The following is a 27,600-nucleotide window of genomic DNA, read 5'->3' as shown; positions in this document are numbered from 1 at the left end:
CAGCGGGGGGGATGGGGGAGGAGGGGGGCAGGGTGCTGTCTGGGTGCCTCAGTGCAAGCGGCAGGGAAGAAGGCCTATAGGCCCCAGCGGCCGGTATTGGCCTTCGGAGACCCGGAGGGGCGCGCAGGGGACGCTAGGGTGCCGGGGGCGGGCGCCAGCGCGCACCAATCACAGCGCAGCCTCGCCCTATAAATACCGCGCGCTCGAGCCGCTCGAGTTTTACTGCCTCGTCAGGTTCTAGTAGTTTTCTTAGTTCTTGTTTGCTTCCGTCATGTCCGAGACCGCACCGCCCGTCCCAGCTGCTTCCACTCCCCCCGAGAAGCCCTCAGCTGGCAGGAAGGCGAAGAAGCCTGCGAAAGCTGTAGCAACTGCCAAGAAGAAGCCCGCGGGTCCGTCAGTCTCGGAGCTGATTGTGCAGGCCGTTTCTTCTTCTAAGGAGCGCAGCGGCGTGTCCTTGGCTGCGCTCAAGAAGGCGCTGGCGGCCGCCGGCTACGACGTGGAGAAGAACAACAGCCGTATCAAGCTAGGCCTTAGGAGCCTGGTGAGCAAAGGCACTCTGGTGCAGACCAAGGGCACCGGCGCCTCGGGCTCTTTCAAGTTCAACAAGAAAGTAGCCTCGGTGGATAGCAAGCCCAGCGCCACAAAGGTAGCAGCGAAAGCGAAGGTAACAAGTTCTTCTAAGAAGCCCAAGAAGGCCACCGGGGCGGCTGCTGGTAAAAAAGGTGTCAAGACTCCGAAGAAGGCTAAAAAGCCTGCGGCGACAAAGAAGTCCTCCAAGAGTCCCAAGAAGTCCAGGGTTGTGAAGCCTAAGAAAATAGGTAAGAGTCCCGCTAAAGCCAAGGCTGTGAAACCCAAAGCGGCCAAAGCAAAGGTGACCAAGCCAAAGACTGCTGCCAAGCCCAAGAAGGCAGCACCGAAGAAAAAGTAAAGGTTCTGGTTGGAAGCTGCTTCCAATAACCCAACGGCTCTTTTAAGAGCCACCTACTTATTTCAGGGAAAGGGCTTTAAGTACACAAGCTCTCCTGTCTTACAAGTTTCATAAATTTCAGCCCCATGCAAATGCAGTGTGTTTAAGCCAATCCTTGCTCCACGTCAGAATTCTTTTGAGATTAAATTCTCGCTGTGGGATTTGTAAATTGATTCCTGAGGAAGCTGGTGTTTTTTGTTTTGTTTTGTTTTGATTTTGGTCTCCCAAGTGATTTAAACTTCAACGCTCAGAATCTATTTCCCTAGTCCCATTTTAACCAGAAGCTTGCATCTCTACCTGTACGTTAGAAATACCTGGGGGAGCTTTTTGAACCGATCCTGAAGTCCCACACCCCAAACATTTCGTCCTCAGTGGTAACTGCCTGTAGCTGCGATTGAACCTGTGGCTGAGGCTGGGTCCGTGTACTATGTGCTCGTTTGTCAACTCAACATTTCCTTGGCGTTCTCTGCGAGACCAAAGTGGGGACATTATGTTCTTGGGCAATATTGATAAATCGGCTTTTCCAAAATTGGGTGGCCCTGAAAAATGCTTTTGAGGAGATGTGGCTCAAGAGTTGTCTGACGTTGGGAATGACGGTGATCCTCTGGCTTCCATGGCACTCAGACTGGTGTCCTTGAGTTTACCAGGTAGGCCTCACACGCCTCCTGCAGCGACATCACAGTCGAGCTCTGACTTGCAGATCGTTCATGCTCGGCGACTTACCCCGGGTCCATTTGCAAGTTGTCAGCTAGTCCCGGTTTCTCTTTATAGAAACAGAACTGCCCTGATTGGATAATATTTGAAACTCCCACTCTGTGCCTAACTAGATCGCATTTCTCTGCCTGCAGGGTTTTCAACCCTGGTGCGCTGCACCACGTTAAATACTCGGGGACACTTTCATAGAATTGCCCCTTTAAGCTTTTGAAACTTTAATTCTGGGATTCATTTTAATAACGTCTTTTTTCACATCCGAGAAAAAAAAAGTACCATATGTTGAACCAGGTTTACTCACTTTTACTTAGCGAAGCTCAACTAGTTGTAACACTTTTACATATGTGCATACAAATTCTTTAATAGTCAGTTGTTTTATGTTTTGTCTTTTTCCCTCCATTGTTTTGCATGGCTCCTTGCATCCCCTTAATGTCTGCCTTACTGTCACTTCACATCCCTACTCCCCTTCCCCAAACAGGTATGTAGCTATTCATGTTTTCCTTCGAATTCAGTCTTTTACATACACTTATCCATAAACATGCATGACTGTTTTCTTTTTCTGGTAGTGTTTTATTATTTACAAAATGGCGATATATACGCTTCTCTGGTTTTCTCTTAACCGTAAAAGAAATCCTTTCAAGTCAAATCTTTTTTTTTTAATGTCCTGCATGTGGAGTAGAATAACTTATTCGTCCATTTCATATTGATAAGTATTGACATCTCTATTTACAAATAGTGCAATAAACAATAGAATTCCAAAGCTGAAATTGCTAGGTTAGTTAGAGTGTATTTTAAATTTCAGTTGGCCCTGACGTAGCCTGAAAATGGCTCCCCCTCCTGCATTCCAACCATCAGGGCGTGATCTCATTAATTTCTGCCAGTCTAAAGGGGGTAAAATTATTTCACATTGTCACTTTGATTTGCATTACCATGACCACCAGTGCATCCTTTCTTTAGGTTTATTGGCCATTTGAATAAGCTGTTCAGAGAATTTCCATTTATATCTCTGCTAATTTTTCATTAGGCAGTTTGTCTTTTTCCTGCCCAATTGTGTTTTTTATATGATAGAAAAATGAACCTTATAATTATCACCTGTGTTGCAGATAGTTTTCTACTCTTGGCTTTTATCTCTATATTTCCTTTGTTTATGGTATATTTTCCATTTATATGTATTATATAAAATTTATTAGATATATATAAAATTTGAATATTAGACATTTTAATCACAAATGTATCTTTTATAGCTTCTAGATTTCCACTCTTGGTTTAGAAACTGAATCCCACCCCTCCATTATTTATTCACCTCCTAGCTTTTCTTCTAAAAATTTTTGCTTCTTAAAAAATGTTTAGTTTCTAATCCTTCTAGAATGTGTTTTACGTAGTTTAAGATAGAATCCAAGTTTACATCCTTCCAGATGGATGGCCAGTTGTTTTAACACCATTTGTTAAATAATCCATTCACTTCTCACACTGAACTGAAATATATCATTTTTGTTATTTATTAAATTCTTATATAATGAGATCTATTTCTGTATTCTCACTCTTTTCTACTGTTCTCTCTGTATGAGTCATGTGTCCTTCTCAATTCTATTCCTAATTAATTTATTTCCTTGTTTCTATTGTGAATGGAATACTCATTTCCTATTTTTAGGTCTTACTGCTAGGAAGGAAGAAATGTATTGATATGTTGTATCCAGCAAACTTACTGATTTCTATAATTCTACTTCCTTTACTCCTTAAACTAAGGAGTTTTTCCTAGTCATTAGCAAAATAATTTTAACTTTTTTTGTTTTCCTTAAATGTGAATACCAAGCGTTTAATTTTCTTTTTGTATAGCATTTGCTAAGAATTTCCAAAATAAAGTTGAATAATATTTTTAGGAGACATCCCTTTTTAGTTCTTCGTTTTAATTAGCATGGTATTAAGTGTTGTCCTTTATCATAATATCTGTTATTAACTTTTTGTATCTCCATTATATTTAAATGGTTACCTTCAATTCCTATTTTACTTTAAAAAAAAATTTAAATGGCTGCCGTACTTCATGTGTTGATATCATCGTATGGTTTTTCTCTTTTAATTTGTTCAGTGCTTTCCTAGATGTTAAGCCCTCAAACTCAATGTGGCTGAAAGAATGAGATGAGTTTTCCTAAGACGGTCATCTATAAGAGAGAAGCAAGTGTGTGGTGGAGTTGGGGGAGGGTGAATCAGAAATTCTGTTGTGAAATTTGCAGAGTCCAAGAGATTACCAAGTGGATAAGGGAGTAATCAACTGGGTTCAAATGTTGATGATAGACTGAAGTGATTAGAAGCCTGAGTAGTTCCTTGGTTTAGCAGTATGGAGGTCAGTAGTTTTGACAAGAGTAGTTTTGGGGAGGATGAAGTTGAATTAAGATGGAGTTATTGGTCTATGGATGGCTTTTAAAGTCATGAGACTTGGTGAGGTCACCAAGGGGGCGACTGAGGTAGAGAAGAATATAAAGAAAGGGGAAAGGACAGAGGAGACCTGGCCCTGATCATTTATCATACATAAATCTGAATCATTATTCTACCTCTTTGTGCTTCCATTTGCTTATTTAAAAGCAAAATGGTTAGATTAGAATAGTGTTTTTCATGGCCTGTTAGGAATAGAATAGACTAGAACATATTAGAGTGTGCACATTGTAAGGATAAATACGGCTTCCTGGAATTTAGGCTTCAGACACTTATGTCGTTAGGCATATGCGTGTACGTTCTGGGTCATAAAGAAGAAAGCATATCTTATTGGGGTTACAGTCAAAGAAGTCTGAAACCCAGTGGTTAACATGCTCCTTATGGTCTTTTACAATTCCAGGAGTCTATCGTTTTGATGTTCTGACCACAGAATTATATCAGCTCTAACATCCACGTAAGAGGAGACAGACTTGAAATCAATCTCATTGATTGTCTGAGAGATCTTCTGAGACCAGTAGGTAAGAATGGTGACACAGAAATTATATTCTTTACTAATAATTGGTTTGATTATCCCTGCCTATGGGGTTTTTTGAAAGAAAAGAAAAAAGAGAGGGACAGAGAAAAGAACAGAAGGGTATATGACTGCCAGAACAATTGAAGACCAGTGGGGCCTCCTTAAGAAGATATAAGCCATAAATAAGGGGTTTTGCTGTGTAGGATGTACAATAATAACACGTAAAAGAAAAAAGAAAAAAAAGAAGATGAGGGGAGAACTCTCTCATCTTGATGCTACAAGTTTTATTGTATCCTATGTGGCCAAAGTAAAAACGGGGAATATTGGGGGAGGAGAAGGGAATTTCTTCTTTTCTTTATACCATAACATATTTTTCAGCTCTTCAACAATGTGCCCATGTAGAAAAATATAATTATTCTGCATATAAAAACAGAACCGGATTAAAAAAGAAGTACTAACTCCTAAATAGTAAAATGGCGGCCTTGCAAATACCCACGGTATTCCATTGTGCGATGCTACATAGTGTATTTCACCAGTCACCTATTGCTGGATTCTTAAAAATTTAGTTAACAACAATTACATGATCATTTTCAAGTGTGTCTCAAAAGTAGGTCGCCGGAAGTGGGATTTCTATTTCAAAGGGTGAAAAGTAACATTGCAAATAACAGGGCATGGTAAAAGTATAACAATGGAAGCTTAAAAACAAATACAAATACCTAAAGACAAAAATATTACTAGATTTCAACTATCATGGGTCACATCTTTTTTAATTTTATTTTTTAATAAATAATTTGATTCAAAAATCAAAACCGTATGAAAAAATATGTACCCCGAAGTCAAGTTCCACACCACTGTCCCTGACGACACAGTTCCCCTTCCACTGTTTCTTTATGCAAATAGAAATGAAAAATATATATACTCTTCTTTCTCACCCTTTCATAGGATAATATATACATGTTCTCTACCATTGTTCGCTTAGCAATATGTCCTGGAGCTGTGTCTACAACAGGAAACAGAGGTCTTCCTTATTCTTTCCATGGGTACATGATATTGTGTAAAGGAACAACGGTTTATTCTGCTTTCAGAATCTCTATATATTAGCGAGATTAGCCCTTCATAATAAGAGTTGCAAAATATTTTTTCAGATAGTCATTTGTCATTTAACTTTGATTATGATAAAATTTGTTATGCAGCCTTTTTATTTTTATGTAATTGAATTTACCAATATTTTCTTTCATGGCTTTTGGATTTTGAGTAATATTTAGAAAGGTCTTTCCCATTTCAAGAATCAAAGGAATTCGCCTATATTTTCTTTGAGTACTTCTGGCTTTTTGTTTTGTTTCGCTTTTATGTTTCAGTCTTTGATCTACTTGAAGTTCCTTCTGGTGTTTTACAAATGGCTATCTAGTTGTCTCAGCACTATTAAAAAAGTCCATCTTTACTACTAGTGATTAGAAATGCTTTCTTTATTGGATACAAAATTCCTGTATTACTTGTCTATTTCTAGACTTTCTATTCTGTTGTGTCAGTCTTTCTGTTAAGCACTAATACCACATTGTTTTAATTGAGGATTGATGATCCTTTATAAAATATGAATAAGATCATCCACTCTTCCTGTTCTTATTTTTCAATTATAGGGCAATTGTAGGACAATTCCAGCTTTTCAAAGAACTGTGGAATTCTTAGAGCTAGAAAAGGCTTGGAAGTCATTTAGTTTTTGTTTCTGCCAGGGAAAATTCTGTAGGAACTAACGTGCTCTCTGAACTCCACCCCACAGCAGCTCTTTACCAGCTATTAAAGGCCAATAATATCTTAAGGGTAGTACACTTTTACGTCGAATCTATACTGAGCCAGGGTCAATGCAAAAATGTGAGAAGAAAGGGGAGTACGTTTTATAATTTGTGGGTGCTCTCTTTGAACTAATTTATCACTTCTTCCTCTAAACTCTCTGGAGGGTCACGATGCTTCCCTTTCCACATGGGAACTCCTAACTACAAAGGGAGATGTAAGGAAGTAGGTGAAATATTCTCATTCCAGTGCCTAGGAAGATGATATAGGTTTGGTAAACAGCCACTCTCTGCCACACTTCTGCATGTTTCTGTTTTTTAAAGGCTCATTCACTTATTTGTTGACTCTTCAGAGAGAGGGCAAGGTCCAAGTGTGCAAGCCTAGACAATGTGTAGGTTGAATTATGTCCCACCCACCCCCCCTTCCCCCAAAAGTTATGTTTAAATCATAACCCCCATTGCTTCAGAATGTAACCTTATTTGGAAATAGGGTGGTTGCAAATGCAATTCAGTTAAAATCAGGCCACGGTTGAATAGAAAGGGCCCCTCTGATTGGCAATTCCTCGTAGACCAGCTTCCCCCAGTTCGCGGAATGGGCGGAGGCCTCGACTCCAACCTGCGGCTGCCCGTCCCACCTGCCACCCGCCTGCCAATGTGGAAGGGAGGCCGCAGCCCAAGGGCAGCCCCTAGGGATACTGCCGCCTGCCCTGGTGGGGGTGGGACCTTGAACGCCCCCAGGACCCGCATCTGGAGAGAAGTGAGAGTGCCCCATGGAGGCGGGGGGGGGGGGGGGGGGGGGGGTGTTGCTGGAGTTATCTTGTGGTTCGTCTGGGGTGTGGTGGGCCTGGGTAAGGCCAAAGAAGTGACACCCGGCGACACCCCTGGGGGAGAAGACCCTTCAGTGCCACCTGCAGAACCACAGGATGTCAGTCCTCTGCCTGAGCTCCCCTCCCTCACATCCACATCCCTTTTTAATTTGTCTGGAGCAGGCCAGTCTTCAGTAAGTTATTTAAAAGCTCTCTAGGTACCGGAATTTGCTTCAAGGGTTGAGAACTACTGATCTGGGCGGAGCCCCTCACAGTAGTGAATGTTATTTCTTCCTCGATCTCTAAAACTGAGTTAATATTTTTCTGGAGTAATGGTAGGCCCAGAGAAAGAATTGAATTACCCAGGATTCCACAAAGATTAAGTGATGGTGGCCCAAGAATTCCTCTTCAGCAGGTCAGAAGTATAAAAGTGTTTTGCAATCATTATATACATTAACAAAAATCTTGTTTATTGTGTTGTATACCTAGTGCTTTGTGCCTGAGCACTTCTCACTACAAACTGGGGTTATTGCCCCACTATTACACTTGAGGAAGCGGATGGAGGTACAGAGGGGTGGTGTCACTTGTCTACTTGTAAATAAAATCAGAAATTGGACATAGATCTGGCTGGACCATAGAAAGGTGGAAATTTTTATTTTTAAACTTTACCTAATATCTTTAATGGATCACAGGATGTCCAGAGAACTAAAACAGGAACTGAGGAGTGGCATCAAGATTGAAAAAAGGAAAACAACCAGTCCCATCCTCAGAGAACCTAGAGAAAAGAGACACAGGGAGACTGATGGCTGAGATACAAGATGTGGGAAGGAGAAGGAGATCTGAAGACTAGAGGTCCTGCCATGAATTGGAGTGATGAGCGGACACCCAGTTCCTGGAATATGACAGATTGGATCATTTTTACTTGTCCAGGGGCATCAGGATAAACTCAAGGAGATTAGCATAGTCTCTTGGCCACAAGCTAATTAATATGCTAATCAAGCACCTTCTTGAACAACGATCGCTGTCTTCCTTATTCCTGATGAAGAAGGGACTTTTTAGGGGTGAAGAGCTATGTGCAGAGCTTCCTGCATTTCCAATCCCAGCTGCCTGATAACGCCGTTCCCTCACTGCGAGTCCCAGAGAACCGGTGCACAGACTCCACTTCAGGCTGTTGGTGTGAGTGGGTGTGAGAGGCAAGGCTGAGAGAAGAGGATGTGAGGAGCCATTCGCACAGAATCCCAGGCACTGAGGCTGTTTGTGTGGATGAAGAAAGTGGAATTATTGATGGTGCTGAGAGCTCTAATAGACCTTGTCTTTGGGGAGAAACTCGTGCCGAATCTACTGAGGACTAGGCACTCAGAATGCCTCTGCATCTCTGTCCCTCCTTAATTTAGATTTTGAGACTGTATGCAGCAAATGTCTTATGATAGATTGCAAAAATTGCCCTAAATTTATCTCATCTTATTGCTCATTACAATGTGACATTGTCGCTCCTCTCATCAAGAGGTGGAGTTTAGGGCTTCCCTGGTGGCGCGGTGGTTGAGAGTCCGCCTGCCGATGCAGGGGACACAGGTTCATGCCCCGGTCCAGGAAGATCCCACGTGCCGCGGAGCGGCTGGGCCCGTGAGCCATGGCCGCTGAGCCTGCGCGTCCGGAGCCTGTGCTCCGCAACGGGAGAGGCCACAACAGGGAGAGGCCCGTGTACCGCAAAAAAAAAAGAGGTGGAGTTTATATCTCTGTCCCTTGAATCTGGGCTTGGCCGAGTGATCTAACAAATGTGACCTGAGAAGATGCTTGAAAAGAGCCTAGCACGTTGCAGCTTGTCCCCATCTTGGTTCTCCCACAGCCCTGAAACACCCATGTTACGAAAGAGACTGAGCTCGTCTGCTGGAGAATGAAGCACCCAGTCAACAGCCTACCAACTGCCAGACTTGCAGGTGAGGCCATCCTATATTACCCAACGCCAGCTGACTCTCCAGCTGATAGAGACACAGGAGAAGAACCAGCAGGATTCAACCCTGACTACAAGAACCACCAGCTGACCTACAGAATTGTAAGTGAATAAATGGTAGTAGTTTTAAGCAAATAAGTTTGGGGGTGGTTTGTCACGTGCTTAGTGAATGGCCATGAATTAGTCTTCTAGGACAGTGACAGCTTTGCCTGTCCTTCAGGAGAAGGAACCACGCTTCTGCAGCAAATCCCAGATGCATCCAGCTCCTTGTTCTCTCCCCTCCCCCCTCCTTTTTTTTTTTTTTTCATTTTTATATCCCTCCCTTTCCTACGTTAGGAAACAGAAGTGGGGATTAATGAAGTGGTCTAGGCTCCAGTGATGTTTTCACCTGCAAACTTTAGCATTCTCCATTCCCATCTCCTCGGAAAGGTTCTCCCATCTGACTCACCAGCCCATAGTTTTCCACATTATCAAAGCCCCTCCAGGTTCCCAGCTCCTGGAGGGGTTGGCTGATGACAGTGAGAGTTATGGAAACAGAAGAGGTGGGTAGGGGAAGTGGGGGAAAGGGAAAGAGGGAGATAAGAATATATCAATAGTATTTAAAATAAATGTCCATATACTGTAACTTGGAAACCCTGAGGTAAACAAGAGAAGTGAAAACCTACTTACATACAATGATGTTCATTTGAACATAAGTTATAATTGCAAGAAACAACCTGAGCGTATGAGATCGCTACAGTCATTTAAAACCACATATTAGCATGTGTAATGCCATGGGGGAATGCTCACACTGAGAAAAACATGCAAGATCAAATATATGTATGGGGAAGGTGATTACCACCACAGTAGGAGTGTTCATTCCTTAGAATTGAGAGTATAATTTATTGTATTTTACAGTATTCCATAATAAATGTCTGTTAATTTAATCATTTAATATCTATATCTTTCTATACATATATTTATATATAGAAAGAGGACAAGAGTGGGGGAGGTAGCAGTGGTTGCTGTCTCTGCAAAGTTGAGCTCAGATCTGGTTGTGGGTGAAGGTGGTAACTAAGGTGTGACCCCAGAATGCAGGGTGGTAGCACAGGGAAGGTGGAAAGGCAGTCACAGGTGCATTCCTGACCTGGTTCCCACTTTGAGCACTTGCTTTCATTTCCCTGGATGTCCTCGGAGGCACTGTGTAGATGGCGTCTCAGAATTGTTCGTCTGAAGCTCATTTGGTTGAAGCTTTATCCATCCACACCATTCCATCTTCAGTTGACGTTTTACTCCTGGGATGTTAATTCCCTAACACTTCGTGTCTGCCAAGCTGGTGATCAAAATGAGCTCACCCGGCTTCAGAAGAAGCTGGGGAAGACTACTCTCAACCTAGAACACATTATGCTCAAAGGCTCTTGGACCAGAATGACCTTGGCATTGTCTAGGACCGAAGAGAAGGCCACTGTATATGGAAAATGAGAAATGGGAAGAACAGGTTATTAATCCAGGAAGGCAAGGTCTGCGGGGCCAGAATTTACCTTCTAGGTCGTTATGAGGAGTTTGGACTTTACCTGAGAAGAGTCTCTTTCTGTGTCAGTTGGACTGTTTATGTTCCTCTGCCTCCTTCAGTTGCTATCCTGTCATTCCTGCTGTTCCCTGCCTGTGTCTCTGGTCCTCTGCCGTAGCACCACGTACCCCACACATACCTGACCCTTCATGCAATTACAGGGGGAGGGGGTGTCAAAAAGGTATGAGGAGGGGGCACCAGAGGGCCCCTCTTCTTTTGTTTCCTGGCTAAATAGGTACCAGATGCTGAGGGTTTTCCAGACTGGACACGTGAGACATTGGTCTGGGTGGGTGTGGGAGCCACACTCCCTGTAGCTCTCTGATGAATCTTGCTCAGGATTCTAACAATGTAGAGCTAAGCTGCCCGAGTTCATGTACTGCCTCACCAAGGTGGCAGGTGGCTTTGGACTAAGTTCTGGCTAATGGGAGGCAAGCAGAAGGTTGCAGGGTAGGTAGTAAAAGATAACTCTTGGATACGTGCCCTTTGCTCAACTTCTGAATCTCTTTCTCCATCTTACCTCTTGGAATGAAGGTGCGATGCCTGGAGCTTTAGAAGCTGTCTTGGAACCTAGGGATGGTGGGAGGGCTGCTGGAAGGCTCGGCGATTTTGTGGAGTTGCCATACCAGCCCTGGACTTTCTGGATTTCCTACACTTCCCCATCTGGACGGCCTTTACATGAGAGAGACATGAACTTGTTTCAGCCACTATCCTTTTGGGTTTTCTATTCTATAGAACTTAATTGAGTCTTCAGCAGTACAATGAGTTGCTATCCTTAAAAAAAAAAATGCAGCCATAAAGCCATGTGCTCTTTATTTGTTTTGCTTTTTTCCCCTTATTTAATTGGAATTCTGTAACTTTCTGAATTTCATTTGTATATATTAGTCTGTTTCGATTTTCTTTCCCCTTCTTCAGTCAGTTAGGTCTTTTAGTTTCTTTTTTAAAAAGTCACTTAGTCAAGATTTTCAGTTTTATATGCACATAATTCTTCAAATTGTTCTCAAAATTATCTCCAGTATATGCTTTTTCATGTTTCCATTTTTTCTGTATTCTCCTTTTTAAAAAATCTTTATTAGAGCAGCCAATGGTTTATCTAATATAGTAGAATTTTTAACCCATAAGGACAAATAGGGCTTATTTTTCTTTCTATAACTTGCCTGCACCACAATCAACTTGTAATTTCATCTTTATTATCCTATGGTTTCCAAAGATTTATTTTGTTAATTAAAATTATTTTTCTTTAGTTGAATGTTTATCATCATTTTTTCTTGGTCAGCAATTTAAGTGTTTAAGGACATAGAATTTTCTCTGAGCAAAGCACTCTAGGCCCTGCCACCGTTTTAAGGAGGCCACCCCTCACTGGGCAGGACTATACTTGGATAAGACAGGACTGCAGGGCACCTGGAGGTAGAGATGAACTTAGCAATATCCAGATGGTGCCTTCACTTATCCTGCACGAAGGTGGGGTCTCTCAGTTATCCAGTGGGTCTGAGGCTCCAGAGTGGGTACGTGTGCTTGGACTATGGGGACAGAGAACAATAACATTGGGGTTGCTTGTATAGGGGAGGAAACAATCATTTTCCTCTACCCATCTTAGGTTCTCCAACCAGGGACCTGTAAATAAGACTAACAAGAGAAAAACAAAAGTTTATTAACATGTTGTGAAATAATAATAAAACATATGTATGTATATATATATATATACACACACACACACACATTGGCCTCTTCCCTTGGTTCCTAGTACAGAGCTCCTAAATCCCTTGGAACTTCCTAGGTGATAGGAATGTCTCTTGTTCTAATGAGGCAACTCTTGGTGAGCTCCTGGATAGATCAGGATGGGGACTAATCACCAGAAGGACCAGGCCATGAATAGTTGCTTGGAACTTTCAGCCTCACTCCCTAGCCTTTGGGAACGGAGGAGGGGCTGGAAATTAAATTGATGGTTGATCATGCCCACATGATGAAGCCGCCATAAAAATCCTCAAAGCACAGGGTTTGGAGATCTTCAGAATTGGTGAACACATCCACAGGCTGGGAGGGTGATGTACTCGAACTCCATGGGGACAGACGCTCCTGTGCTAGGGACCTTTCTGGACCTCATCCTATGCATCTTTTCATTTGGTTGTTTATTTGTATCCTTTATCATATCTTTTATTACATAATAGACCAGTAAACAAAGTGTTTCTCAGAGTTCTGTGAGGTATTCTAACAAATGATCAAACCCAAAGAGGGGATCATGGGAACCTCCAATTTATAGCCAGTCAGTCAGAAGCACAGGTGACAACCTGGACTTGCAACTGGCTTCTGAGATGGGGGTGGGAGGGTGGTTATTGCTCAAGCAGATCTCACCAGGTCTGGTAGCCGTCCACACTTACTGCATCAGATTATTGATGGCTCAGATTATTAATCATGTCAGTGGTTAGATAAGTCATTGCATTTTTGATTTTCATGCTCTTGTCTGCAGTTGACAGAGACAATTGCAGCTTTTCCTCATCCCCCATCTATGAGTTTAAATGGCACCAAACAAACTGGGAGAAGTCAGACCTCCTGGTCTCTGAGTCACCCTCCTGGGTCACTCAAGAACTCTTAGAAATCGAAACTCTGAACCCATTGAAGAGGGATGGAGAGGACAAAGCATAATCATCGCTATTATCTTGCTTTTCCCCAGCTCAGCCTGACCACTTGGGGTATTTTTACAGTCATTATAGTCATTTATTCAATGCAGATTTATTAAGTATGCAGTAAAAACCCAGCACTGTTTTAGGTACAAGGAAATAGCTTCGAAGAAAAGAGACCACATTTCTGTCCTCGTGGGATTCAGATTATACTCTCTATGCTAGTTAAATCAAGGAGGAGACTTTGCTCCTTCCCTTACTCATCTGGGGGAGGCAGGAACAAAGGAGAATATTGATAGACCTGGAAATAGGGCCGGAGAGTGTCAGAGAAGGAGGCCTTTGGGAAGGTGAAGATGTGGGAACCAGTGGTCATGTTGTAAAAGGATACAACTCCAGCCTCGAAGTCCAGAAATATCCCCACAACCAGGGGCTGCTCCCTTAGCTGAAGGGAAGTTAGGGGAGAGGTAAGCGCTACATAGCCATTCTTTTTGCACAGTCTGATGGCCCAGAATCCAGACTGAGGCGTCTGCACCATGACAGTGTCCCTCTGCACAGTTTCCATACAGACTCCTAAATCCCACCCAGTTCCCTCTCCCACATCCACTTCAAAGTAATGTTTTCCTGAGGTGAAGCCTTCACAGCCCAGGATACAGGGTAAGGCACTAAATCTCCTAGAAGAAGTATCAAGATTCTCCTGGGGGCATCCACGAGTCACTTGTCTCCGATCCTCAGACAGAATTAGTTCGTAATAAGCTGTATCTGGATCCAGAGTCACGCTGACTGGGGGGGAAAAAAAAGACATGATTGTTGTAGCTGAGAGCACAGTTTATTTTTAAAAAAACCAGCCTGCATTCAAATCCAAGCATTGTTTCTTTTTTTATTTTTATTTTTATTGTAGTATAGTTGATTTACAATGTTGTGTTAGTTTCAGGTGTACAGCAAAGTGAATCTGTTGTACATATACACATAACCACTCTTTTTAAGATTCTTTTCCCATATAGGTCATTACAGAGTATTGAGTAGAGTTCCCTGTGCTATACAGTAGGTCCTTATTAGATATCTATTTTTTATATAGTAGTGAAAATATGTCAATTCCAATCTCCCAATTTATCCCTCCCCCCACTTGCCCCACTGGTAACCATAAGTTTGTTTTCTATGCCTGTGACTCTATTTCTATTTTGTAAATAGGTTCATTTGTACCATTTTTTTAGATTCCACATATAAGCGATATCATATGATATTTGTCTTTCTCTGTCTGACCATCTCTAGGTCTATCCATGTTGCCACAAATGGCATCATGACGTTCTTTTTTCTGGCTGAGTAATATTCCACCGTATATATGTACCACATTGTCTCTTACTAGCTGTTGTGAGCTTAGGCAAATCATTCTCCAAGCCTCAGTTCTGTTAAATATAAAGTGGAAATCATCGTATCTGTCACCAAGCATGGTGGGGAGGATTGAAGGAGCTAATGCATGCTTAGTGCTTAGTAAAATTCCTGGTGTATAGTAAGTGCCCTGTAAACGGCAGTAATAATAATGATCTCATCATCATCATCTTCAACATCATCACCATCTTAGTCACTCAGAGAAGCCAAGGAGCAGAACTAACCAGAGTTAACATGGTTACTGTCCTCTCCAAAGCCCTTCCTCTCCCTTGTAGGACTTCTAGGAATCATGGAATGTTGGAGCAGAAATGAGACCTTCATCATCTCTACTTAATTACCATTAACACTGAGGATCGGAGAAGGAAAATGACACAACTAATGTCACAGCTTGTCATTGGAAAACCCAAAATTTTACCCAGGCTTCAGGACATACACCTAGTCCCCCGACTTTTAAGTGTAAGCTCTTCTTTCTTGCTTCAGGTAATGCTCTATAGGGATTAGTATAAAGTAACACACAAGAGACCAATACACATGAAAAATATCTGACTAGAGTCAAGTAAGACATAAAAAAGTAGATAAAGTGTGATACTGGCCAGCAATGCAATTTTAAAAATGAAAGGTGGTAATGGGGTGGTCCAGCAAGAGAGTTAGCAAACCACTGTGTTACTGGGTTAAACTCTGATCATTTGGGCTGTGGCAATACGGGAAATCAAGCATTAGGAAACACTTCCACTGCTGGATGTTCTCCACTTGCCCCTCCAGATCACTCCCCACCCTTCTCCAGCCTGCTCTGTGTCCAGGAAGGCTAACCCCTATGGACACATCAACCAGGCTCCCTTCCCTCTGACTGCTATTTGGTTAAGCCAATGAGAAGCACTAGAGGAGACCACAGGGCAAAAAGAAATAGAGTTAGAAGTATTTAGTGCCCCAAGTCCCTCCCCACTAGCTATGATTTGGAGGGTCTGCATTCCTCTGCCTCTGGTTACAGCTCCCTCCATCTGCTACCGAAGCCTTGGGGAGGTAATGCCTCCCTACCTATTCCTAGCCCTGGTTTGCTTCACTGTTCCTTGATGATCACCCAAATCCTCCTCTTTGTAAATAATCCCTTTATTAAACTCTCTTCAGTCAGTCCTTATCATGAGCCTGACTCACAAAAGTTTCGGGCTTCATTAGTCTTCCCTGAATGATCCAGGAAAACCAAGCTGAGAAATTAAAATGTTTACAGGTTGGTAATACCACTAGAAAGATGGTTGATGCCCGAGCTCTTTGGAAACAAAAGTCATAGACCTTGAAGACAAATGTGTCTACTCTAAGTTTGAATCTCTATACATCAAAAGATAGGATGAAAATGTAAAATGCCATACGCATAACAGAAGATATTGGCTATAATAAGCTCCCATAAATCAATAAGGAAAAGAACCCAAAAGAAAAACTCTTAAAACACAGAAGAAGCCTGAAGGGCTAATGGACTTACTAAAAGAAGCTCAACCTCACTAGTGACATTGGAGAAACTCAAATTAAGTCCACAATTAGGTACCATTTCAAATCCATCAGATGGCCAAAAATTATAAGCAGAGAGTGAGGGAGATGTGAAACAGTGGGATCTCTTATGATGATGGTAGGGTATAAAGTGATACAATTTCAAGATCTGTAGTATCTAGTAAAATTAGATGTGCATCCCTACACAGCAGCATTTTTAATTCAAGGTATATCCCCAGAGGAAACCATTCACAGGACACAAGAAAGCATGGACAAGAAAGTTCACAGTAGTATTGTGTGTAATAGTAACAAACAAACAAAAACCAACTACACATACCTTCAGCGTCCACTCCACAAGACAATGATTTAAAAAATACATCATTTTCATTTTTTGCCACATTGCAGAGTGATTAAGAGAGTGAGTTCTAGAGAGATACTACCTGAGTTACCACCTGCTGGTTGTGGGAATTTACAACAGTCACGTAACCTCTCTGTGTTTGGGTTTCCTTATCTATAAAGGAAAAAATGCTACCTACAGAGAGGCTTGTGGTGTAAAACAAGATAACACACGTGAAGCTCTTCTCATCTGTCACAGAAAGAGTGTTCAGTATGTGTGAATCGTTTTTATTGGTGCTGGTGAGAGAGCGCATGTTGCTACATTGGAACAAGTAATCTGGTAACATGCGTTAAGATTAACAACAATCCCAGCTTTAGGTATACACTCTACAGGAATGAAAGCACCAGGATATAAGGTTGCATGGACTAGAAAGTTATTGCTGCAAATGTTATAATACCCAAGTGCTGAAAGCAGCCTGAAGCTCCATCGGTAGGAATATGGTTACGTATAGTTATGATGTACTATGGAATATTAGACAGCTTTAAAAAGCAATGGGTGAATAGGAAGAGACGATCTATGTATTAAATGTTTGTAAAAACATAGAGAAAGACCTAGGTCTTGTTACCTGCAGAAGGGTAAGAGAAACCTTGAACTTTTTTTCGTATCTCTCTATACTGTTTGAGTGATTACAATTTATTTATATTACTTTTTTAATAAGAAAAGCTTTAATAATGAGGGTTTCAAAAAGAAGAATTATCTAGTTAAAAGATGAGCTCATTTTAGAAACAGATAGACTTGAACCATGTTGTAATGCCTTCTGTGAAAGATAAGAGTAGAAAAGTCAACTCAGTTAAATCTGGACATAATTTATATAAAGTCCTTCCTTGCATCTGTACAGGATCAAATACAGAGTTGCTATTTTTTGGTAGTTGTTATTGTTGTTTGTTCTTGTTAACTTGAGGGGAAACTGAATACAGGTTCATAATCTTATCTAAAACCCCTGGGGCCAAATGAGTTTTGAAATTCAGATTTTTTTTTTTTTTTTTTTTTTTTGCGATACGCGGGCCTCTCACTGTTGTGGCCTCTCCTGTTGTGGAGCACAGGCTCCGGACGCACAGGCTCAGTGGCCATGGCTCACGGGGCCTAGCCGCTCTGTGGCATGTGGGATCTTCCCGGACTGGGGCACGAACCTGTGTCCCCTGCATCGGCAGGCAGACTCTCAACCACTGCACCACCAGGGAAGCCCTCAGAATATTTTTGATGTTATAAAGGCAAACAATACAGACACTCTAAATTATGTGCCCACCCCTTGAAGGGTCTAAGGCATTGTCTTGTAATCTAATGCATCAATATTTCTGCAGTAAAACATAAATGCAAACTAGGCGGGATAAATAAAGACTTTAAATAATCTCATATCAGTGCAGTTCAGGTTCGGCCACCGTGTCACTCAGACACAAGGGTAGCCTTCCGTGATCCTGCCTCTTGGTGTTCATACCCTTATGCAGTTCCTTCCCTTTGAGTGTGGGCAGGACCTGTGAATTGCTTCTGACCAATAGAATATGGCAAAAATGATGGGATGTGACTCCTGTGACTATATTTCATTTTATAAGTCTCCATCTTTCTGGCAGACTTGCTCTAGGGACTCTCTCCTGAGCTTACTCTGAAGAAATAATTGGCCATGTTGGGAGGCCCATGTGCAAGCAGCTGATGGCTCGCTTCTAGAAGCTGAGGGCAGCCTCTGGCCAACAGCCAGCAAGAAGCCAGGGCCCTAAGTCCCATAACCATAAAGAAATAAATTCTGCCAACAACCTGAGTGAGCTTGGGAGAGGATTCTTCCCCAGTCTAGCTTCCAGGTAAGAACACAGCCAGGCTAACACCTTAATTGCAGCCTTGTAAGACCCTAAGCAAAGGACCCAACTAAGCTGTGCCCAGCTTTATCTCACAAAACCTGAGATAATATATGTGTATTGCTTTAAACCACTAAATTTGTCTGCAGCAATAGATAATTAATACAGCCACCAAATCATTTTAGGCTAGGTCCAATTTTGCAGCCAAACAAGTTATGAAAAAATTGTCAGTTATCAGAACTTTTGGAATCTTGTAATTGTGGATAAGGGATGGTGGAAATATAGCAAGCACTGATGAAGAGAATCAAAGAAGCAGGAAGCTCAGGCTTTGGAACTGGTAAACTTGGTTTCTGTCGTGGTTCTAACATTTACCATCTGTGTTATCTGGGCCAAGGCCCTAAAACATTTGGACCACCGTCATAATATTCACCTCCCTTTCTTGCATTGCTCTGAGAATTGACCAAAATATTAACAATAAACACTATGTCCCAGACACTGCTAAGCACTTTACACATGTTGACATATTTAATTTTACCGACAACCCAATGAAGTGAGAGTTGTTAATATTTTCATGTTTCAGATGGGGAAACTGAGGAGGTTATTTGCCTGGAATGACACAGCTGATAAGTGAGAGAGCAGGAATTTGAAGGGTCTGCACAGGTAACCAGCATGCCATGTCCCTGTCTAAGCACTGGAGCAAACTAACAAGGGAGAGGGTGACAGCTCAACTGAAAAGATCTGAATGACCCCTCTGGCTGTGAGCCTGCCCAGGGATAGGTGGTGAACTTGGTTACCACTTAAGGTCCCTCTGTCCGTAGCATTTAGGGTTTCTTCACCTACCTTGATAGCTCCTTAACACTTTCTTCACATCAAAGTAAAGCTCAGAAACATTGCACACAGTGTGAAGGTCCAAAGAGGGGGCCTCTGGTTGTTCTAGCTTCACAGCCCAACTCCTAGAATAAGCAGAGACCAAGACTTCTTCAGTGGTAAATTCCATTCAGCTCTATATACCCACACCCCTTCCCTCCTGCATTTGTCCAGGACTCACCTGCTCAAAGTATCTTTCACATCCTATGGAGAAAGACAAAATGTAAGTGTGGGAACATCAGCATTTCATGGGACTTGGCATGTGGGGCTGTTCTCTATAAACACTCCTTACAAAGAAGTAAAGAGAGTAACCCTGGCCTTAGATATCGATGGATACCCAGATAGAATGATTTCCATCCCGGCCCCCTGGGATATTCAGCATATCAGAATGTTTATCTTCCTTGCTGTGCTCTGTGGAGAGCTGCAGTGTCTGCAATCACATCTACCTGCGGGCTGCTTAGGATAGAGGGCCAAGAGCTTTGCCCATGCTCCCTCTGGAAAGACTTGCTTTCAGTGACCTAATTTCCTTCAGAGTGAGCCCACAGTAGAGACCATTCATTGCAAAGGTCCGTAGTGGTGAATCCATGCATAGCCCCTGTGATGGGCCATTAAGATGGTAGCAGCAGGTATCACATGGTGATGGGACAGTCATGCTACATTCTCAGGCTACAGTGTGACCTCCAGTTCTATGAGTGGGCAATAGAAAAAACAGCTCCAGTCGTAGTTTGTCTTAATGGGCTGGATCCATTATGCAGCTGAAAGAAGGCCCCGAAAGAGCTCTGGAGGGCTCTACAAGCAAATCAGGGAGAAGGTTATCACTCATAACCTTCTTTTGGCTGCCCCACTTTGTCACCCACCAGTCATCTGGAGGAGTATTTCAGGAGACAGTTTGACAGTCAGAGTTTTGTGAACATGGGACAGAGGCAAATGGTAGCAAAAGTTATCCCATGGTTCCATTTGGCCAAGGAACCCACCATATCTATATATTTTCTGATTCACCTAAAGCCGCTCTGTAGACTAGTGAAGGCCACCTTGCAAATATTGCTGTGTATCCAAAAGAAACATTACTTTAAATTCCCTACGCTAATGTGCCATTTTTGAGTGAAACAGGCAGGCCTCGCCCAGCTTCCCATGCTTCCTCACCATTCTCTTCCTAAAAGCTCAGGAACAGATACCTTCCTTCCCTTCTCCAAGTGCATGGCCTTACCTGCAGCAGATTTTGGGCTGAGCCCTGACATTTATGCTCTAGTTGCAGGATGTAGCTCTCGAGTTCATGGCTCTTCTGTTCAAGATTGGCCTCATTGTCCCTCAGTCTCCTCAGAGTCTGCTCTTTTTCTTTCTCCAGTTTCCATAGGTAAGACTTCTCTTCCTCATGAAGGAAGCTCTGGAGATTCTTAAAGTCAGACTGGATTTTTTGTTTCTGAACTTCTATCTTCTCCTAGAGCCAAGAAAGGTGGAAACCAACCAAATGTCCACTGTTGGATGAACTGATAAACAAAATGCAGTGTATAGATATAGTAGAATACTATTCAGCCTTAAAAATGAATGAAATTCTGATACATGCTAAAACATGGATGAATCTTGAAGACATTATGCTAAGTAAAATAAGCCAGAAAAAAAAAAGAACAAATATTTTATGATTCCACTTATATGAGGTATCTAGAATAGTCAAATTCATAGAGACAGAAAGTAGAATTGTGGTTACCAGGAGTTACGAGGAAGAAGGAATGGAACTGTGCACATAAAAATAGTTAAACAGTAAATTTCATTATGCATATTTTAACACATACATACACAAAAGAACGTTTGCTCGGCTACCATAATATTATTTTCCCATGAATCATTCGAGCTGGAAGAACGTCCCAAATTGCCCGCTGCAGAGTCATGCCCGAAAGGCAGGTACTCAGATGTGGGAGAGGTTATCACCTTATTAATATCCTTCTTCAGCCAAGGTGCAGGAGTGCTAGATAATTTAATCATGGGACTACGGCCAAGGTTAAAAACTTTATCAGTGACAAAGATAAAAATGAGTTTTTATTCAGGATATAAGAAAGTAGCTCTGAGTCTGAGGGAATTTCTTGAAGCAAAAGTTTGTAATGAACATCACCAAGACTGGACTTTAAGACAACCAGGCTATTAGGAGAGTCCATGATTCTCAGCAGCGGGAGGTCTGGGTATCAGGCATTTGTCATAGTTAACTACGAAATAGTCATCCACCAACTCGGGTCCACCTACTCATCCTTACGTATAAGAAACCAAATGGTACACCTTGTCGGACTCAGCTTTCATTTGGGGAGATAAGAATTGCAGTTTCCATGACTGCTTTTTCAATTTACGCAGGGTTTTGATGACTGTGATGCTGTGGTAGAGGGTCATTGACAGGGTTTCCATATGTATTCGTTATAATCAAGATCCTCCCCATTGCCCAAGATCCCAGAAATGAGGGAAGCAAGAGTGTCCTCTGGGAGTTCAAGTTCAACAACTGTACACAAAGGATTAGGCAGAGGTTGGAAGGTTGGAAGAAACCTCTGAAGGAGGCAAAATGGCTCACTGGCCTGTGGGATTTGACTGTAAGCCGATTAATTACATAAATATTTCCATAAAGGAATGCATCTCTGATCACGGGGAGGCTGGTCAGCCATGACAGTCTTTCAGACCCTAGAGGCTACAGTGCCAAGTGTGTAGGTTCTTGGAGCACTCTGGCCCTCCTTATAAATCAGATAGATTTCCTTCTTCAGTCTAATGAGCTTGAGTAATACGAACCTCAACCTGGAGTGATTCTGTTTTCTTAGTGCTCACAAAGGGTGGCTTCTGAACCTGTAAGGCTGAAAGCCATACCCTGCACTGTGGTACATGTGACAAAGCAATAAGGTTAATAAGGCCTTCAAATCCAGAAGGTACTTGGAGATATTAAGAACTGAAATCCAGTCAAGAAGGGCTCTAGGTAAATGGGCACACCTGTTCTGCTTCTCCTAACTGAGGTTTCGGGACCCTAGCCGGTTACTACTGAAAGGTTGAAGGGGTTGGAGATAAATTCTCATAGATATTAGACAACGAGAGACATAAAAACAAATGTGCTTTCTTCTTTGGGTTTTATCTGTTTGGTCTGGTTTAGTGAGAATAAGCCATCACTATGCTTTGCTCAATCATCCCCTGTACCTAAGCTCTAGGACGGAAACTAGCTTGAGATCAATAAACCCAAACTCTTACATTCCATTCGGTTATTTGCTTTGCCGTGAACACCTTCAGGTTCATACATTCCTCTTCCAGTTGCCTCAATTTTGTCACAGCTTCCTGGAGCTTCTCCTGCAGGAAAAATTGGGTGAATAAAGTCTTTTCAATTCAACAATTCTTCATTGGGCACCTAAGGAGCATCCCAGCCCTCCAAGACTATTAGAATAGCCTGACTATTGAATATGTATTGAGTCCTTACACTTTACCAGGAAGCATGCTGAAGGCTGTATAGGCAGTAACATATTTGATTCCCTTGGCAACACTGAGCAGTTAGTAGGATTTTTAGCATCATTTCTGTGCCGCAGAAACTGAAGCTTAGAAAGGGGATAAATAACTTGCTCAAGATGCTGTAACTGGTGGGTGGTTGGGCTGTGATCCCAGCTGACCCTGAGCCTGAGCTCTATCCACCACCAGCAGTCTTGCCAGGGAAATTCTGCACATAAAACAAGATAAAAATCACCTAAAAAGATTTTATGAAGTAATGTGCTGACCCAAACAGAACCAATATCAGAGTGTTTGGCACACATGGAACTTTGTATGTATTATGGTGAGTCAGGAAGGAAAGACAGACTGAGATGCCAGCTGAAGTTGTTAGAAACAGTTAATGGAGGAGGGGAGCTTGGAGACCTTTTGAAGAATGGTATCATGAAGCCCTTTAAAAATGAGTTAGTATCCATATGAAGCTTTCAGGTTATTTTTCAAAATAGTTTCTCACATTTTCGTGGAAAGCAAGTTTAAGCTAAACCAAGTTGCTACTTGTGGTCAACACTGAAAGAATTGGCTCTGGGACTTCCCTGGTGGTCCAGAGGTTAAGAATCCGCCTTGTAATGCAGGGGACGCAGGTTTGATTCCTGGTGGGTGGAACTAAGATCCCACATGCCGCGGGGCAACTAAGCAACTAAGCCTGTGCACTCTAGAGCCTGCACGCTGAAACCAAGACCCGACGTAGCCTAATTAATTAATTAGAAAAAAAAAGAAATTTTATCTTGATTTAAAAAGAAAAAGAATCGGCTCTTGTCCTAAAGCCAATAGGTATACTCAGTTCTCACGTGCTCTCAAGAAAGGGCTCTATAGAACTTGTTAGCAAAAGACTGTATTGCCCTCACTATGTGCCAAGTGCTATTCTAAGCTTTACATGTATTAATGTCCCTAAAGCTTATAACAACCTCCTGAGCATGTATGTTGGAGACAAAGGGAACCACTATTATCCCCACTGATAGCCGGGGAAACCAAGGCATGAAGACATTACATAACTTTGCTCAGAGTCACCCATCTAATAAGTAGCAGAACTAAGATTTCAAACTAAGCAGTCTGACTCTCAAGGCTTAGAACCATCACCCCGTGCTGCTCCTTTTACTACTTGGTGGGAAAATAATTCCAATGGGAATATCCCCATTACAGTAATTAGCTGCTCCATGGAGTTTAAGGAAGAGCTGCCATGTGCCGAGTGGTGGTCAGTATTGACGTGTCCTGATGAAGGACCCAGAACCTTAATAGAAGACCACCTCCACGTCATAGGGGAGGGAATAAGGAGCTCACACTGGGGACGACAATTTTCTCAAATCTAGCCAGGGCAGAGAAGGAATAAGGCAGCAGGACAATGCCCCCTCCTTCGTTCCACAATAGCAAAGGTCAGCCTTCCTTAATATGCTTTTAAGTGATAAACAGGAGTTGCCCAAAACCTCTCCCTCCATTTCATACTCCACGACCAATCACTTCCAAACCCTTCCACTCATTCCCCTTCCTGAATCTTGCTTGGAACTGCTCCCTTTCCCCTTTCTTATAGGAATAATCTAAATTTTACTCTTTGGTATTCCTTTCATTGTATCAGTACCAGAATGTTCTTTTCAATGTCAACCTGATCCTTCACTGTGCAAATGAAAATCCCCCCGTGGCCAGGACTACTCTGGGCTAGGGCTTAGACTCCGAGCGGATCCCAAGTTCTGGGCCCTGACTTCCTTTCCCATGACATCACCTGCCTTCCCTGCACACACGCTCTGGCCTGGTCACAGCGAGTCAGGTACGCTCTCATAGCTGTGCCTTTGTGCAAGTGGGCCCCTCGGTCTGGAATGCCCTCTCTCTGCTCCATACTTCTATATCTGGTTACTTTTTATGTGTTCTTCAAGAGTCACTTTTGGGAAGATTCCTCAGTTACCACTCCACACCCCTTGGTGCTCCTCTCCACCATCCAAATCAGGGGACTTCAGGCAGGCTTTTTGCTGGTTTGTCTGCCCTACTAGACTGTAGGATACCTAAAAGGGGGTGTGTCTTCGTCCCCTGTGTTTTCAGACTCTATCCCATGGACTTGCACATTGTGCTTTCTCAGATTACACAGACGGTGTGAGTCAATAAAACATGCAGGTGTGCATTGGAGCACATGGCAATCTAGGGCAGGGAGGAGTTCATCAAGAGTGGATAGGGACAAGAGTGACCATCAGGCCTTGGTTCAGTGAGGACCCATCATAAACTACTTCTCAGAAGAATGACATGATGAAAGTTATATTTCAGGATCCTAATCTTGGGTTTCAGGCTAAATAATTTCAGGTCTTGGGGGGCAACATGAGGCCGGGTACTCGCCAAGGTCCTCTGGCCCACCACTCACCTTGTAACCTTGGCACGCATCTTCCACCAGAGCTGTGGTGTGCCCTTTGTGCTGCAATCCTCGATCACAGCGCCAGCAGATGAGCTGGCCCTCATCTTCACAGAACAGATGGAGCTTCTCTCCATGTTCCTCACATGACATTTCCTGGTCCATCTCCTTGATGGCTTCAATGAGGTTTCCCAGCTGCCTGTTGGGTCGGAGGCTCGCCATTTTAAATGGCATCCGACACTGGGGACAGGAGAACATGTCCAGCCATGGTTGCATCTCACAGAAGCTCACTATGCACAAGTGGCAGTAGCTGTGTCCACAGCTGATGCTCACTGGCTCAGTTATCAGTTGCAGACAGATGGAACAAGTGGCTTCCTCCCTCATCTTCTTGGTGATTGGGGTTGAGGCCATGGCTTTTCCTGAAAATCTCTAATATTGGATCTAGAGGCAGAGATGAAGCAGCCAGAACTTTCCCACAGTGATGGAACTTCACCTTGTCTGAGCCTCTTTCCGACGCACTAGCTGCCACTTGCCTCCACAGGTCACGTGGTCTTCTCTCTAGAGAGGAGAAATAGATTGGAATTTAGAAGACGCATCAAATGGAGCTGTGCTGTGGAATATGGTAGTGGCTATTACATGTGGCCACTTTGAATTAATAACAATTAAATAGAATTTAAAATTCCATTTCTCACACCCACTAGCCACATTTCAGTGCTTAATAGGCACAGGTGATCGGTGGCTACACGAAAGCCCAGATAGAGAACATTCCATTATTGTGAAAAGTTTTCTTGGACCAAGCACTGAGAGAGATAGAGAAATGAGGCAGACTTCTTCACCAAAGTTGCAGCAAGAGCGAGAACTCAGTGAGGGATCGTCAAACTCTTTCCTGCTCTAATGAATATTAAGAATAATTAGTACCAGAGTTATTTCTTTATAACTGGTAGTAACACTTACATCCAGGTAACCCAGGTAACTGGGTGGTCTATGAAGGATTTCATTGAGACAATCACATTTGATTCTAATTTTTTGTTGTTGTTTGTTTGTTTGTTTTGGCCGCGCCTCTCAGCTAGTGGGATCTTAGTTCCCCGACCAGGGACTGAACCCGAGCTCTGGGCAGTGAAAGCGAGGAGTCCTAACCACTGGACCGCCAGGAATTCCCTAAATTTGACTCTAATTAAACCCTCACTCCCACCCCACAAAGAACAAAGGACACCAGGTTAATAAAGTCCCCAGTGGAGACCCAACCAGGATGATAATGAAAGTAAAAAAGACAACCAGAAAAACCAACAAGTTCTTTTTGCCCTCCCTGACCTGAGGAAAAGAGAATTGGAAAGACAGCTGGGAAGAGAAGGGGTTGGTCCTGGGGTGCAGAGCTCCTGGAGAGCTAGGGAAGTGACCATCTATCTTTTCAGGCCAGGACTTGTCTCTCAGGAGAAGTTCAGGGTGACTGGAACACAGGGGGTTGGCAGAACCCAGGATGTGGGGAGGTGGGAAGCAGATGGGGAAGGTGGGGCCTCTATAGGATCCTGGGTGCTGGACACCTAGTGTCCACCAGCAAGGACCTGACAACTAATAGACAAAGGAGGGGTGACTAGGAACAAAGGACTCGGTCCCTTCACCCACTGCTCCGGCTGCTTCGTGAACCTAGCCCTGTTCCCTGCTTCCCCATTCCTGGGATTTTGTCAGGGAGGGCAGCAGAGGACGGAGGAAGAGAGTGGCTTTTCCTTTGAACTGACAGTGGCAGAATTAAAAGCAGGGATTCAACTAAAGTTACTGGATAGGCTATGTCCCTCTAATAACCAGGACCACTCTCTTGGATCCGTAGAGAATTTCTTCCGGAGACTTCTATTCTTTGGCAGGTTATCTCCCCCAAGAGACACACTAGGCTCCGCTCTGCCAGGGGTGCTTTGCTCCCGGGGAGAAGGACGTCCCCTCCTCTGAGGACCCAGGGTTCCTGTCCTGGGCCTTCACTCACCTCACATCCTGGATCTTCGGAGATCAGACATGGAGTCTGGCGAAAGAGAAAGCAGACAGGGTGTGAGAGCTATGAAGCACAGTCCTGACCATTTTCAGAGTTCCAGCAGCTGTTATTAGGAAACAAACTCCCTTCCCCGTGCCACACACACACACACACACACACCACACACACACACACACACACACACACACACCACACACACACACACACACACACACACACACACACACACACACACACACACACACACACACACACACACACACACACACACACACACACACACACACACACACACACACACACACACACACACACACGTCTCTTTTCCCTCCACCGAAAAAACCTGGGCCTGGACCCTTCCCACTCGCTTCACCATGCAGCAGGCACATATGCACTGCTAGCTCCCTCCGTAGCTGCCGGTTCCGGATCTGGGTGAGGAAGTTACCTCAGACTGGACTAAACTGAGAAGTGAAACTGCGGTGGGAGGTGGCGCCCTGTAGATCCGGGGAGGAAGCTCGTGAGATTGCCGGTGTCTTTTGCACTCAGTTC

At 43.2% G+C, this 27,600-nt stretch overlaps 3 protein-coding genes across 4 annotated transcripts in view; 2 read left to right on the top strand and 1 right to left on the bottom strand.

Moving 5' to 3' along the window:
* Positions 1–240: 240 nt before the first annotated feature.
* H1-1 (H1.1 linker histone, cluster member) lies at positions 241–19,199 on the top strand. Its single transcript, XM_060023457.1, has 3 exons — positions 241–818; positions 4,509–4,626; positions 18,960–19,199. The coding sequence occupies exons 1-2, from the start codon at positions 272–274 to the stop codon at positions 4,553–4,555; spliced, it is 594 nt and encodes a 197-aa protein (XP_059879440.1). The 5' UTR covers positions 241–271; the 3' UTR covers positions 4,556–4,626; positions 18,960–19,199.
* The window catches only part of LOC132432692 (sodium-dependent phosphate transport protein 3), a 65,580-nt gene continuing 42,550 nt past the window's right edge, over positions 4,571–27,600 (top strand). Inside the window, exons 1-2 of one of the 2 annotated variants that reach the window (XM_060023423.2) lie at positions 4,571–4,626; positions 9,062–9,268. The gene's annotated coding sequence lies outside the window, so the exon portion shown is untranslated. Of the gene's footprint in view, positions 4,627–8,728; positions 9,269–27,600 lie in introns of those variants that run through there. The other variant, XM_060023422.2, reaches the window with a different exon arrangement.
* On the bottom strand, positions 12,380–27,228 carry TRIM38 (tripartite motif containing 38). Its single transcript, XM_060023431.1, has 7 exons — positions 27,046–27,228; positions 25,083–25,628; positions 22,457–22,552; positions 20,454–20,684; positions 19,428–19,450; positions 19,220–19,332; positions 12,380–14,110 (listed from the first exon to the last, which is right to left on the bottom strand). Exons 2-7 carry the CDS (start codon positions 25,479–25,481, stop codon positions 13,587–13,589), a joined length of 1,386 nt encoding a protein of 461 aa, XP_059879414.1. The 5' UTR covers positions 25,482–25,628; positions 27,046–27,228; the 3' UTR covers positions 12,380–13,586.

This window comes from Delphinus delphis, chromosome 10 (genome assembly GCF_949987515.2).
Source record: "Delphinus delphis chromosome 10, mDelDel1.2, whole genome shotgun sequence".
Taxonomy (NCBI): domain Eukaryota; kingdom Metazoa; phylum Chordata; class Mammalia; order Artiodactyla; family Delphinidae; genus Delphinus; species Delphinus delphis.
This window is presented reverse-complemented; position numbering and strand designations above follow the sequence as displayed.